Source organism: Phyllobates terribilis, unplaced genomic scaffold (assembly GCF_046119375.1).
Source record: "Phyllobates terribilis strain yellow unplaced genomic scaffold, ASM4611937v1 Scaffold_3__8_contigs__length_932513732, whole genome shotgun sequence".
Lineage (NCBI taxonomy): Eukaryota > Metazoa > Chordata > Amphibia > Anura > Dendrobatidae > Phyllobates > Phyllobates terribilis.
This window is the reverse complement of record NW_027362763.1, coordinates 320,353,831-320,369,434: the sequence shown is the minus strand read 5'-3', so window position 1 is coordinate 320,369,434 and position 15,604 is coordinate 320,353,831. Positions and strand designations below refer to the sequence as shown.

The 15,604-nt window shown below is 44.0% G+C and overlaps 1 protein-coding gene across 10 annotated transcripts in view; it reads left to right on the top strand.

Annotated features, from left to right (window-relative positions):
• The window catches only part of OPA1 (OPA1 mitochondrial dynamin like GTPase), a 126,898-nt gene that overhangs the window by 82,306 nt on the left and 28,988 nt on the right, over positions 1-15,604 (top strand). For all 10 annotated transcript variants that reach the window (XM_073675069.1, XM_073675067.1, XM_073675068.1 and 7 more), the window contains one exon: positions 2,058-2,168. In XM_073675069.1, the coding sequence (XP_073531170.1) occupies positions 2,058-2,168 (111 nt within the window). The remainder of the gene's footprint in view (positions 1-2,057; positions 2,169-15,604) is intronic.

Below are 15,604 nucleotides of genomic sequence, written 5' to 3'. Positions count from 1 at the left end.
CTACCCATCGCTGATCTCTGCCAGCTCAGAGTGGTCACAGACCGCTTCTGCCGGTGATTCTGCTACTTCATTTGACCTCACATCAACAGAGCAGCTCTTCCTATTTTGGCCTGATCTGTTGGCATGGCATCGCTGTCGACATCATGCTGATTGATGGCCAGCTCTACGCAATTAGCACCAGACAGAAGTTCTTAGCCATATAGGTAAAAATAAGCAATCTGTCAGCAATGTACATGGACATGTAGGTCATAGAAAATTGAATAAAATGATACTGTGATATCTCTGATTTTATGTCCTCTTCCAGAGAAATCAACGTTTTTATTATATGTAAATGTGCTGTTAACATCTATGGGCCAAACGCAAATCTGCTTCCAAAGATTATTGTAAATGAAAAGGGGGAGTTACCGCTGTGAACCCAGTAATGACTGATACTTTGCTCTCATAATCACACACAGCTCTGCAGTGAGATCTGTGCTAACACAGTACAGCAAAAGTGAGCTTTGTTTCATTACAAACATTTGCAGGTACTAATGTCCTCTTAGTGCTGTCAGCTCTGCTGCATAGCTGTGCCTGATTATAACCAGCCCAGTACAGCAGAGTTGAACCTTGTCTCATTGCAAACACATTTGCAAGTATGTCAGCTCTGGTGTACTGCACCTCCTCCCCCCACACTAGCTGCCTGTGAGAGAAAAGCCTGCAGTGCAGACGGTAGTACAAAAGACGTGAACTTTGTCTCATTACAGTGTTAGCTCTGCTGTACTGTTAGTTGTGATCTCACTGTAGAGCTGTGTGTCAGTCATTAATGTCTCACTAGTTATTTCCCCTTTGATTTGAAATAATCTCTGGAAGCAGATTCTCAGGGAGGTCTGTGTATATGGCGTGCAGGTAAAAAGCAGCTGAGATTGCCCTTCTCTCTAAGCTCCATGACCCTTAAAAACTGCTGATCAGCAGGTTTGCCGAAAGTTTGACTCCCACAAATTAGATATTAATAACCTGTCTTAAAGGGGTTGTCCACTACTATTCAAAATAGCCCAATGTGTTATATGATGTTATAACATTTATGTTATATGTATGATGAAAAGAAGCTTCTTTCTAATTACCTCCCTCTGCTGTTTCTGCCTGTGAGCGGCGCTATCACTGGCCACTCAGAGGCATCACGTGACCCCGGCTGCAGCCGGCTCTGACATCCGCTGATGTCACGTCATGATTACGGATGCAGCCAGGGGTCTCCCTCTTCTGCGTTCCATGGTGGCTGCTGGGCTGTGAGCGGGGTTACCCCACGTCACACCCAGCATTCACCGCGCGCTCTCCCTCTCCCCATCCATTGGGAAAGTGCTCAATGGATGCTGGGTGTGATGCAGGGAATAACCCCGCCCACAACCCAGCAGCCACTGCGGGGACCCCAGCGCTGAGTCACGCCTCACTTGATGTGACGTCAGCGGGGGGTCACGTGCTGCCTGTGAGCGACCAAGGATAGCACCGCTCACAGGCAGAAATTGCAGCAGGAGGTAATTAGAAAGAAGCTTCTTTTCATCATAAAAACACATTGGGCGATTTTGAATAGTAGTGGACAACCCTTTTAACGTTTCTTTCAGATATCTGGGAATCATGTACACATACTATCCATGTTTTTATGTATAGCGCACGTAGCCATTATAGGCTTCGAGGCTGTTAACATTTAGAGTGCCCTGCAATAGAAAACCAAGATGTCCTGTTTTGATCAGTCATGGATGAGACTCTCCAATCCAAATAAGAGTGTGGGGAAAACTCGGACATCAACCTGATGGCATTCTTGTTGCATCTTAGCATTGTCAGTTTTTCACTAAATGTTTGCTAGAAGTGTGATTAACCTTCCATCCATTTTGCATATGAGAAAAACTAATGAAACAATGAACACTGATGGTAAAATCTGACACACTGATGAAAATCCAGCTGTTTTTTTGTTTTTGAGAAAAAATACTGCTGCAAGAATGACACCTGAGGAGTTTTCTGACCTTGAAAATGCTTTGAAACTTGTCTCCTTATTATTAACCAGTGGTTCTGTCTCTTTCAAACAGTAAGACGTTTAGAGAAGAATGTAAAAGAGGTCTTGGAAGACTTTGCTGAAGCCAATGACAAAAAAGTTAACCTGCTGACAGGAAAAAGGGTCCAACTTGCTGAAGATCTTAGTAAGTTTAAGATTTTACTTTTGTGTCCTCCTACCTCACATAATGCCCTGTTGCTGAATTTGCAGACAAAACTGCCCTAATGTCATGAACCACACTACTTTCTCAGTTCCAGTGGGACCATACCCACACTGGAGATGTCCTGCTGTCCCGGGAGTTCAGGATTATGTCCCCACTTCAGATCTGCCACACAGCGATGTCTCCTCAGTGCAGGCTCAGATGGTACTGTGATTGTTCAGTTCCTCCTTCTGACACAGGGACATGTGGTAGGGGTGGCATCTCTATGTGTTCTGTACATTCATTGATAAAAGCAAGAGAGTTAATGTGTGTGGTTCTCCTCAGGTTTCAAACTCACACCCTCTTGTATGATAGTCATCAGCCTTAGCTGTGAGCCGCAGGCTCTATTGCCAAGGATATGAGTGTTTTAGAAGTGTACTAATATATATTACTGTATGTCTATGTACCAGTACAGTGTGCCTATAAAGAAGAACAGCATGTAGATATGTAGACAGAGAAAAAAACTTTCCTACTGTAGGGACTACAGCCTGTGGGTTTATTACTGTATTTGTTTTTGCAGTATTCTTTCATGACTTTATAATTTTATCCTTCCCTGGCCACATAAAGAAATGTTAGAAAGGGTGTGGAGTACAAATTTGCTGCAAATTTAATGCGGGGATGTCATGATGCAGATGCATGGTTGTCATCATAGCTCTAGTTTTAGTAAACAATATTAAAGAGAACTTGTCATGAATCGCAGTGCGATTGCAGCCAGTTATATTGCCTTTTCCTGCGCTCCAGCATTTCAGAGAAAATATACTTTAGAGAACCTGGTTCGGTTGCAATTTATGCTGCCCAGGGTTTGGGCGGTGTGAATCACCTGACAGGTTCCCTTTAAGTAAAGAAGAGCGAATTGTTTCACAGGACCCTGGTCCAGCAGCCATATCCTTATTCTGTGGCTGCCTAATGGGGAGCCCTGCGAACAGTCTGTTACCTGCTGGCATTGCTGGCGCCTCTTCTGATTAGTAGCCTGGCGTGATGTTATGCATGTGATGTCCTGCAACACTGCTCTTGTGCCGTGCCTACAAATAGAGAGGTGCCAGGGAGTCCCGCAGGTAGAAGGTGGATTGCTGGGCTCCCTTCTGGCGGCCATGGGTTCTAGGAATTTTTTCGCTTATGTCTAATATTAAATTGAAGTTGGGCTCTTTCTATAACATCTTCAGAGCCTATATTTGATGTTTATTCCAATCATATTCATAAGGCTCTTTTAACCTGAAGCTAAATGTATCTTTTTAATACCTTTAGTATACCTTTTTGTTTGCATTACACAATGCCATAACTATTACATCCAAAGGATGACCTGTGCAGCCTAACCACACGCTGTTCACAGTGGAAATGTCCCCTGTGCACATACCTATTGTAGAATTGCTTTCTATATCTTTGTCTGAGAATACAAGACAATATGATGTTAATAAAACCTTATGGTGTCAGCTACTGTCTTCTCCAAAATTGTCCATTACTTGAGATCGCTGCATTGTTTTTTCTCTCCTTGGCTAGACTGTGATCACGTGGGGAAGTCCAGCATAAATGATCCCTTTTCTATGCGGTCTAGAAGTCAGTGGGACTGGTTATATCGGCTTGTCCAGCCATGACAGGTCACAGATCAGTCATGACATGTCACAATACAATGATGAAGAGAAATGCTCCCAAGTTTTGGAAGTGCAGACTGGTAGTGACTTACACAATGTAGCATGGATGTCCTCACTTGTCCTGACATGTCTGCCATGTGTTGAACTCCTTGCTGATGGTAATTAGGGTTGCTATGATGCATTCATGAGTCTTTTAGTGTAAATTCATTTATGATGTCTGTTGTCAAGTGATTTCAGATGCAGCATTGTTTTCTCCATCCCCAACAAGGCTATTATTTGTCCTCAGCAAGAAATGTCTTCATTACAGTAGTTTCCCCCCTTCCTGCGGCGTTCATGCTGCGTATGGTCATGTAGTATGTCTGCACAGTATATGTAATACTTATGTTGTGTCTGTGATGTATGTAATAATTGTATGTTCAGGATCTCTGGTGTCTCCATAGTATAAGTAGTACTGTGTAGAAGGTGTAGGACCCCCGTGATGTGTGTGAACTGTGTATGTAGTAGCCATGATCACTACATGGGTAATGCCATAGGTTGTTGGTAGGTAATAGGCAGCTGCGGTAATTTCCATAATACCTAGAGATTAGAAAAAAAAATATCTCCAAAATTACACCTTTTATTTTAAGTACAGTACTGCAAGGAAAGTATATAGTGAATTTTGTTAAGACTTAATCTTTGACTATAGAATTAGGGCTTGTTCTCATGCCGGGGTTTTTTTTTTGCTTCTTTTTTGTTTTTTAAAAAGCACTGCACTTTACGGTGCGAGCAAAGGACACCGGTGCTGCACTTTACGGTGCGAGCAAAGGACACCGGTGCTGCACTTTACGGTGCGAGCAAAGGACACCGGTGCTGCACTTTACGGTGCGAGCAAAGGACACCGGTGCTGCACTTTACGGTGCGAGCAAAGGACACCGGTGCTGCACTTTACGGTGCGAGCAAAGGACACCGGTGCTGCACTTTACGGTGCGAGCAAAGGACACCGGTGCTGCACTTTACGGTGCGAGCAAAGGACACCGGTGCTGCACTTTACGGTGCGAGCAAAGGACACCGGTGCTGCACTTTACGGTGCGAGCAAAGGACACCGGTGCTGCACTTTACGGTGCGAGCAAAGGACACCGGTGCTGCACTTTACGGTGCGAGCAAAGGACACCGGTGCTGCACTTTACGGTGCGAGCAAAGGACACCGGTGCTGCACTTTACGGTGCGAGCAAAGGACACCGGTGCTGCACTTTACGGTGCGAGCAAAGGACACCGGTGCTGCACTTTACGGTGCGAGCAAAGGACACCGGTGCTGCACTTTACGGTGCGAGCAAAGGACACCGGTGCTGCACTTTACGGTGCCAGCAGTTTTTGCTATGGTGTTTCCGGTTTTTAGAAACGCTGTAGTTTACAGCACAAGCAGAGTGAAAGAGCTGTCTGAAATCTCATGCATCTGCTGCTTATTTTTTCTTTGCAGAGCTGAACAATCGTGTTTTTTCAGATCTGCAGCATGCCAATTCTTTCAGCATTTTTTGCAGCATTTTTCACCCATTTAAATGATTGGGAAAAAACGTGTATATTTTATGCAACGGTTGGTTTTCTTGCAAACACTGCTTTTTTAGTGCAGAAAATGTGCTTCAACTACTCAACATGCGCACATACCCTAACATAGTGTGCGTCAAATTTAAGAGTTCCTACATAGTTCATTCATTTCTTCCAGGAAGCAGATTTTTAAAAGGGTTTTGAAAGTCCATGTATTACTTAGCCACATGATCAGTGATAAATGTCATATTACTGTGGGCCCCACAGATCACTAGAACGCACTTCCTGACTACTGTGAGGAGGGCTTTGAATATAATTATGTCAGCGTATGCACCAGGCTATATCACTCGACTTCTGGGGACTTGGTGGAAACCGTGAAGTGTCAGCTCCATAGACAAGATTTACTGCCACCTTATTCACACTTGTCACTGCGGTCAGGCAGTGAGGAAGAATGAGGGGCTCAGGAATTGGTGGGACCCTTTGACCCTATCCTTATAGATGATAAATGTCCATTGTGGGAAAACCCTTTAAAAGGTCTGCTCCATGGAAACTGATGCAGTGCCCTTGCAAAAAAGGCGCCACTGTAGTGGGACGAGCGACCACACCTTTGGCATGTATCCTACAGAGCGGCTGTAAGTGGTGATTAATGTGAACTGAGCCTAAGTGCCTTCAGTGCCCTATATACCTTGTTATACACTTGGTCCAGGTTGTGTGGGGTTAACAGGAGGCAAGAAACTATGTTGGATGTGCATTTGAGAAGGCACTTGAGATGAAAGTGTACAGTACAGCAGCCACTGGCCTATAGATACAAATCACTGGTGCAGGGCGGCTTTGAAGCTGCAGAAGTGTGAGCTCTGTGCTGTGAGCAGACGGCGGGGCCTAATCAGCGCCAGGATCGGTTTCACTGCTATATTAAGAAAGTGGCAGCACTTTCGCCAGAGGCATTCCCCGGCTTCAAGAGTTGAAAAGGAGGAATGTTTGTGGTTTGGGTTGTTTAATATCATACAGGCAGGAAATCCTAGAGCAGATACTCTTCATGTTATACAAGCTGCAGGGGAGAAATGTCAAGAATTAGTTTTCCATAAACCACGTCTTTGATTAGGCACAGACACCGTGATACCGTCTGCTATTATAAGATGGGGTTAATTGCAAGCTATTCCATGTAGCTCTTTTTATGTGCAGACAGGTTATTAACCCCTTTCACTTATACAAGTCCCTTTTTCTGTAAAATACACGAAGAGTTGGAGTTTTACCTATAACAGATATACTCACTGCCCCTCTTTAGTCTGATGTACTAATGAATCGTTATCACAATTACTGCCTGGGCTGTGCACTTATTTAAACAGAAATCAATGGAAATTATTCCAATGAACATCATTGCCATCCATCATACATCCAGAGCTAGGCTACAACATTCATTGCACAGTGTGAGACAGATGTAGATCGGCCAACCTTAAAGGGAGTCTGTCAGCAGGATTTCACTGCCCCCTCCCCCAAATCATTTATATGTGCGTGTAGCTTTTTCAACGATAAGTCCAGCAATACCGTTAAATGGCCAGTCCGTTCCTCCATTGCTGAGAAATCCGGGTTTGGATATTCAAATGAGGCTGTATATCTGAAGCCTCTTCCACTCCAGCTGTATGTCCAACCCAGCTCCACTGCCTCCTGCTTGACTGACTGCCTCTGTGCTGTGTTGACTTCAGTGAAAGGAGAAAGCGATGCTGGTGTCACGGGTGTGTCAGAAGTGACAGTCGCCCTGCAGTTGGTTGCAGGAGATCTCTTCATTTGGCATTACAGACACCTTCTTAGAAGCTGTCTCTCTAGGACCCAGTGGCTACCTTCCTCTTGCTAATTAACACCCTGGCCTGGGTGTATAAATACCTGCTGTTTGCTAGAGGGAGGTGATACTCACATGACCCCTGGTGAAGGCTTGGAGCAAGTGCATTACTTCCTCTCTGGTGCTAAGAGGAAGTGTGTTCATCTCTCTGAAGTCAACTAAAGCTAAGCTATCTTCCCTTGTTTGTTCCCCATTGTTGTCTTTAGTTGTCAGTGAGGATCGACTAGCGCTCATCCCCTCCCTTCCCTAGCCAGTGCCAAACGCCAGGGAAAGACAGGGCGAGGTTCCTGTGCAGCGATTGGTGCGGAACCAATATAGGGACGTTAAGGGAGACAGGGTGATATAAGGTCAGCCTATGAGGTCTCCACTACCCCCTTTCCCTAGTGTCTGGTCCCCCTTTTCCCCCTTCCCTTCCTGTTGCACTTAGTCTTTCCTACACCTTGCATGACAGCTGGGCGGGTAATAGAGCTGGAGTGACAGAAGCTTCAGATCTACAGCCTCATTAGCTTACCAATCTAAACACTGATTTCTCAGTAACAAAGGAACTGACTGGACATGTGTAGTTACTGTTGGACTTGTCTTTGAATGGGCTATATTCACATATAAATAGTTTGGGGTGGTGAAATCCTGCTGACAGATTCCCTTTAATCACAAAAAATCGAATAGCAGAGGTCACGTGACACCTTGGTCCCCATTTATGCCTTTATATCACTTACAGGTGCATCTCACTAAATTAGAATATCATCAAAAAGTTAATTTATTTCAGTTCTTCAATACAAAAAGAGAAACTCATATATTATATAGAGTCATTACAAACAGAGTGATCTATTTCAAGTGTTTATTTCTGTTAATGTTGATGATTATGTCTTACAGCCAATGAAAACACAAAAGTCATTATCTCAGTAAATTAGAATACTTTATAACAACAGCTTGAAAAATGTTTTTAAAATCCGAAATGTTGGTCTACTGAAATGTATGTTCAGTAAATGTACTCAATACTTGGTTGGGGCTCCTTTTGCATCAATTACTGCATCAATGCGGCGTGGCATGGAGGCGATCAGCCTGTGGCACTGCTGAGGGGTTATGGAGGCCCAGGTTGCTTTGATAGCAGCCTTCAGCTCATCTGCATTGTTGGGTCTGGTGTCTCTCATCTTCTTCTTGACAATACCCCATAGATTCTCTATGGGGTTAAGGTCAGGTGAGTTTGCTGGTCAATCAAGCACAGTGATACTGTTGTTTTTAAACCAGGTATTGGTACTTTTGGCAGTGTGGACAGGTGCCAAGTCCTGCTGGAGAATGAAATTTCCATCTCCAAAAAGCTTCTCAGCAGAGGGAAGCATGAAGTGCTCTAAAATTTCCTGGTAGACGGCTGCGCTGACTTTGGGCTTGATAAAACACAGTGGACCTACACCAGCAGATGACATGGCTCCCCAAACCATCACTCATTGTGGAAACTTCACACTAGACCTCAAGCAGCTTGGATTGTGTGCCTCTCCACTCTTCCACCGGACTCTGGGACCTTGATTTCCAAATGAAAATTGGAACTCTGGGTCCTTGGAGTGTGTCAATGACTGACTTCTGGACATCTGTCAAGTCAGCAGTCTTCCCCATGATTGTGGAGCCTACTGAAACAGACCAAGGGACGTTTTTAAATGCTTAGGAAGCCTTTGCCGGTGTTTTTTTGTTAATTATTTTAATATACTGAGATAATGACTTTTGTGTTTTCATTGGCTATAAGACCTAATCATCAACATTAACAGAAATAAACACTTGAAATAGATCACTGTTTCTAATGACTCTATATAATATGAGTTTCACTTTTTGTATTGAAGAACTGAAATAAATTAACTTTTTGATGATATTCTAATTTAGTGAGATGCACCTGTATATATCACACCAGAGATGTCACCTCTGGACGTCTTGCATTGCGCAGATGGTCTAAATCCTTAACCATTTACATGTTTAAATTCTTTGTGATCATTATAGTGACAGTGTAAAAGTAGAAAATGCAGTTACTATTGATGTATTGTTCAAATCGGTTGCTCATACGTAAATTTGTTATCAAAGTGTGAAGCAAAATCCCATTTATATGTCTGCTGATGCATGGCATTTGAGAGGCAGATGCTAAATCTGTGGACTTAAATGCTGTACACCAATTTCTTAGTGAATGATGCAGGTGTCCTATTTTGTCGCCATTTGTCTGCTTGGTGTCTGGACATTGTAGAAAGCTAGCAGAGAGGTTTGTGCAGATGCTACCCTCTTTCATGGATTTCTTGCATGTAATAAATTCCCATTGCTTTATGGAAATAAAGGCACAGGTATATTGAAATTCAAGCTCCCCAAACCACCTTATTTATTGGCGGAACGTTTGTCTACCCTATACATATTAGATCATCTGGCAATCATGCTAATGTTGGTGGCAACTTTACAGTCGCTGTACAGAGTTAGTGAAAATAATGCTTTTTTTTTTCCCCTTTGTGCGCAGTGACTAAATTTATCAATTTTAATCAACGTTAAAAAATCCTTGCGTGCAGAAGGCGTGCGTGCACTAGATGGCAGCATTGTGCTGGGTGTGAGCGGAGGCTTAGCGAGCTGTGGGGGAGCAGCGTGGCTGACCTCCTGCCTCTGTTTACCCTCCCTCCTAGCGGAAGTCTTGACATCACCCAGGCAGCAGCCCTTGTGTCTTCTGAGATCAGCTCTGCATTCAAGGCACACAGCTCACTTGTTCAGACATGTTCCTTCATTTCTCTGCTTTCTTTCTCTCCGCTCTTTATTTTAAAGGCAACTTTTATCTCAGGCAACCGTTCAGCTATAACCAGCTGTTGCTGAGCGACATCTTCATGCTGATCATGAACGATTAGAGCATTGGCCTAGGCTTCCTTATTTCATTCCAGCAGTTATTTGCGGTCAGTGAAGGTAAAGCTGGCAATTCTCCTCACATCTTACCCCAGATTACACGAGCATTTTTAGATTTCTCGTACGGGTACGAAAAAGGCTCACATTGTCCTTGTGTTAGAGACACTTCGTCACTTTAAAATGATTTTATTCATCACCGTATTTAAAGCAGATCTGTCGCCATACTCTGGTAACCGGTGTATTGGCAGCAAATTATTGGGACAAGCCGTATTATTACGCCAAACCGCAAAGAATACTGGTATGCTGTTTTCATTAAGGGAGTGCTGCTGTTTGGGCTAGTAATACAGTGGAACGGTCTTCATTCTAAACTTGTCACCTCCAAGAAAAGCCACCTGTAGATATAGTGGCAATCTGCAATTAAGTAGTGTGTAAATCATGTCTGGCAAGCTTACTGGGACAGCGGCTACAGGGAGAAAATAGTGTTTTCCTCCATGTAGCTGCCTGCTTCCATTCACCAGGACGGTGCAGGGAGATCAGTACGCTGCAATCACTTCTCCTGCACCTTGACTGACAGCCTGCTCTGCGGTGTGTGTGTGTGTAGAGCCGACTGTCAGTCAAGGTGCAGGAGGAGTGATTACAGCGTACTCACAGTATAGTGAGTGGTGACTGGAACCGCCTCCTGCATCTTCCTAATGACTGGAAATAAGTAGCTGCATGGAGAATATAACTTCATTTTCTCCCTGTAGCTGTTTTAGAGGTGACAGTCCCCCTTTAAAAGAGGGTTTTTTTTAATATTGCAAGTTATTCTCTATCCACAGAGTGTAGGATAACTTGCTGATCGCTGCGGGTCGGGATGCTGCACTCTCTAGCATTCCCCAGAATGTGACTCTGCCATTTTGAATGTGGCAGAGGTGCACAGTCTTGGTCTCCCCTCTACTCATTGTCTGTGGGACTGCCAGACAAAGTACAGCACTGTATTTCCAATATTCCCATGGACAATTAATGTCTGAGCATGCACACTCCTGCTCCATTCAGAACAAGCCTCTGTTCTGGAGTTCCTGATCCCTGTTCTATAGATCGATGGGCTCCCTAGTTATTCTTTATCCACAGGGGATAACTTGCTATATTAGGAAAAGCCCTTAAAGCAATGCAGTAAAGTATAATGTTATCGTGACAGATCTGCTTTAGCCAGGTACTACTCAACATTTACAGCTGGTGCTCTATCTGTTACTACTTGTGGTATAAATTTACCATCCAGTGGGGCTGATTGATGTGGTAAGGTGCACATATCGGTAATGCCTGACGGTGCTGATTGATGCACAGAATTCAGCAGAATTTAATGTTCATACTGACTTCACTCATTGCTTGCAAGGATAAGCAGCAATTTCCAACAGGAAACAATGCCATGTTCTAGAATAGCTACAATTAAAATATTTTCTAAAAAAGCGGTGTCCCTCCTAGTACTATAATCTGTTACAGGGAGCCTGTCAGGAGCTGATGCCCCGTCCACACCAGGAGCTACAATTTACTAGGAAACACTGCAGCATTTCAGAGCAGGGAGCACAGGGCAGTGTCCGCTCCGCAGCTTCTCTCCGGCTTCTCCTCTTCTGGCTCAGATAGATTGACAAGTCCCTCCCTGTACACAGGATATTTATGAAAGGAGCAATTCTGATCATATCCTTGTATTTGTCCAATTAATAGTCAATACAAAAATCACTAAAGTGCATGTTTACTTTGATGTGATAAAAAGTTGTGTCCATTCCTTGCTGAATCATTAGATCACTTCGACCACATATAACTACATAATTAATGACTGGGGTCAGCCCCTGGTCACAATACATGCTGGTAGTGTAATAAAACTGCTCATTATGACACATGTGACCAGTGACGAGCAGCTTGTGACTCCTTTTTTAGGCAGGAGATAAAGAAATCTATTGTGAGCTTCTAGGCGGAGGATTGTGAGCACCGGGTGTCAGCTGCCCGCCGATCCTCCAACTAATTAGGCATCTAAAGTTAGACAGACTGGCTGTTTGTGAGCTGAGCATGCATGCGGTAACATACGTGTCTTCTATATGGTGGCCATGTCTCCCTCCTCAGACCATCTCATTTGCCGTAAAGGTCATTCAAGACCTGACACCCTGCCGACTTAACATGACCATAATGAAGTGATTCATCCTTTTCCAAATTTCTAGCAGTTCCGCATAACAAAGGTATAAATGTTCACCAAGATATTTTAGAGTGGGTGAAATGTAAAGATCCTCAAGCAAGGTATGTGTCTTCAAATGTAGGAGTAATAACCGAAACATTGTCACACTCCCTACATGGTATCCTCTTAGGATGCCCTGCGGTCCCATGCTCTGCAGCTAAGATGACAGCTGGCTGTAATAACATGGCCATAGCCTGCAGATGAACCATTCTGGGGCTTGTATATGTAAAACTTTAATGTACTCCATTGAGGGCTGCTCAATTTTCATGTTGTCACTGGTGATCTACGCAGGGAATGAGGGAGGGAAGGTTTGAAAAATTACTGATAAAATAAACTGTATGGCAAACTTATCAAAAACTGACGTTTCATTATTCTATTTTCACTTTACCCTTAAATTAAGGGTATCTTTTATAAAATTCCTTAGAGGAAGTGTTCAAATCAGTTGACCTTTGTAAAATATTTTTGATAAATTCTGATGGCCTAAACCAATAGTGCTAAAAATATGCGAAGATCTTTTACATAATATCAGAGAAATCTGCCTTACTTGTCACCCATTCCTATGAAAATTGAAACCCTGCAGATTTAAAATATATATATATAGAAGGTTCAAATCTGCAAGGAAAAAAATAAAGCAGCATATGTGCTGCGTTTTTACCCTTTGCAAAAACTCAGCGTGTGAACAAGCCCTTACTTGGATCTACAGAGGGATGTGTTGTTTTCTTAGATTTTCATATGGACATAAAGACTTGAGTACTTCTGTGGATTCATGTGTTGAAGACAAGGCATCACATTGGAAATAGCAGATACTTGCTGCCTCTCGCACATTTTCACAGAACAGACATGTTATGTAATGTTAGCATAGTAAAATGTTGGCGGATCGATGGCAGATTTAGCTTACTGTAGATATATTTTGTGCTCTTTCATGTCTGTGTGCTGGCATTCATAGAATTGATCAGTTTCCATTGAATATGCACTGTGACCGGAGAATGAGTTGCTGATGCCACATCTTCATCCTTTTTCCAATGGCTCTGTACACTGTGTAGCTAGTTATGGTGGTCTCTGCTCTGGTCTCTGGGGTAAAAAGTTTGGAGGATTGCTACGTTTTTGGGGAAGAGGCAAAAAAATGTATCAAAGTGTGGGTCGTCTCAGAGGGCACATGGCTGATGCTTTCTATATTACATAGCCTCTACCTTTAGGCTGCGTGCCCACTATGCGTTTTTGCCACGGAATTTCCGCAGTGAAAACGCTTAAAAAACGCATAGTAATACGTGCCCCATGGTCCCCAATGATAATCCACATGTGCTGTGCACATGCTGCGGAAATTTCCGCTGCGGATTATCATTGCGGAAAAATACACAGCATGTCCATTAATTTTGCAGACACGCATCGTAATCGCCGCCATTGACTTGCATTGGACCGTTTGACATCCGCATCACTGCATCTGCACAAGCAGATATCACACGGTTCAATGTGCGGATGGTACCCAGGTCTGGAGGAGAGGAGACTCTCATCCAGACCCGGGTACCATAGAACCTGTAAAAAAAATAATTATTTAAAATAAAAAATAAAGATTATACTCACCTTCCGATGTCCTCCCGGTGTTTTCTCCCCTCCATCTGGTCTGCTGTATGGGTCGCGTTGTTGTGACACATGACTCAATGATGTCACCGCAGGTCCTTCACACCACCGCGAGCCGCCCAAGACACCGGACGCAGCAGAGAAAACACCAGGAGGACGTCGGAAGGTGAGTATAATCTTTTTTTTTTTTTTTTTTTTTTTTTTTTACCATTCTTATTCTTTTTTTTTTTTTAACTAACTTGGTCACACTACTATAAATCCATGCCAGTTGCATGGATTTGTATAGTGTGAACATGTTGTCAAGCACTTTTCCAAGTGATGCTAAAATCGCTTGGAAAAGTGCTTGATAACCCGCATGCAGCAATGCATGCAAAAACTCTTGACAAACGCTGCTACCTGGCGGGAAAAACGCATGTAAAAACCGCATGCGGTTTTCCTGCCAGGAGAAGTGGAAACAATATGCAGCATTTCTGCATCGTGGGCACATAGCCTTAAAAGTCGCATGTGAAACTGAGCTGTTAACCATTTAAATGCCACTGTCAATCTATGACAGCGGCGTTTAAATAGTACATGCAATTGCAACTGATAGGTTACCATGGCAGCCAAAGACCTGATGAAGGGCCCTGTTACTGCGATCTCTGTACTCCTGTGAAGCTATCCTCCAGGCTGAGCTCCATAGGAGACTGAGATTTATACTATATATTGCAACACTGCAGCATATTACAAATTCAAGTCCCCTAAGGGGACTAAAAAATGAGGTAAAAAATATTTATATTATAATTTTTTTTTGTTGTTGTTATTATTACTGTCGTGTCCTTAACAGGCAAATCTATCAAAATCTGAAATTAATTAACCTGATCAATTACCAAAGTAAGGAGAAGCAAAAAAAGGCAGAATTGCGTTTTTTCAATCACCTTCCCTTAAAAAAAAAAAAAAAAAGAAAGACTGACTATACAAACAAAACGTTTTTCTCTAATAACCCCCCGCGTCAGCACACAGGAGAATGTAACCCCACCCTAATAGGGACAGGAAATACGAAGAGGTTTAAATAGCCCCGCCCACATCCTTCCTCCAGTGTTTATTTCCTGTCCCGATCAGGGATGAAGAGGTCATCCCCGGTGTGCTGGACCGGTGACAGGCACTGCGGGAAGCTGCTGCCGGGCAGCGGAGGATCGAGCGGTCTTTAACTCTCCTCCTCAGGTTGCTGCTCCCGTCTCCTCTGGATTCGGGACCCCCTCCTGCAGTCCGCGCTCTCGGGCAAGGTCTGCAGGATCTTCTGACCGGAGGCCTCTCTGAGCTCTCCGGTCCATCTCCTCCTCCTCTCCCCCCGCTGGATGCGCGGGCGATGCTGGCTCCAGGATGTGGAGCGCACGCTGCGGCACCAGAAGTGACGCTGGGCGGTGGATGATGACGTCACTTCCGGCAGGTTGCTTTCCACTGTGAACCGCATCTATGGGGGAAGAAGAGCGGAATGCCGCCTTTGATCAGAAATCTTCACCTGGACACCGGGGGAGGAGCCCTCTAAACAGAGGGAGGCTGGTCCGGTCGCCCATAAAAGGAGCCCTGGACAGGAAGACATCTACAGGTAGGACAAAACCATGTCTGTTGAAGCTTCTTGCTCTGCATCTGTAGAGCTCAGCGCCGGTCCGGTCCCAGTAAGTATGGCACTGTTAGTCCATCTCCCAGATGCAGGAAATAGTAATTATAGCTCCCCTCCCCTTCTCCCCTCTCTTGTAGAGAGGGACAAGGAACCTGCATCTGGAGAAAAAGTTAAACAGTCACGCAGATGTCCCAT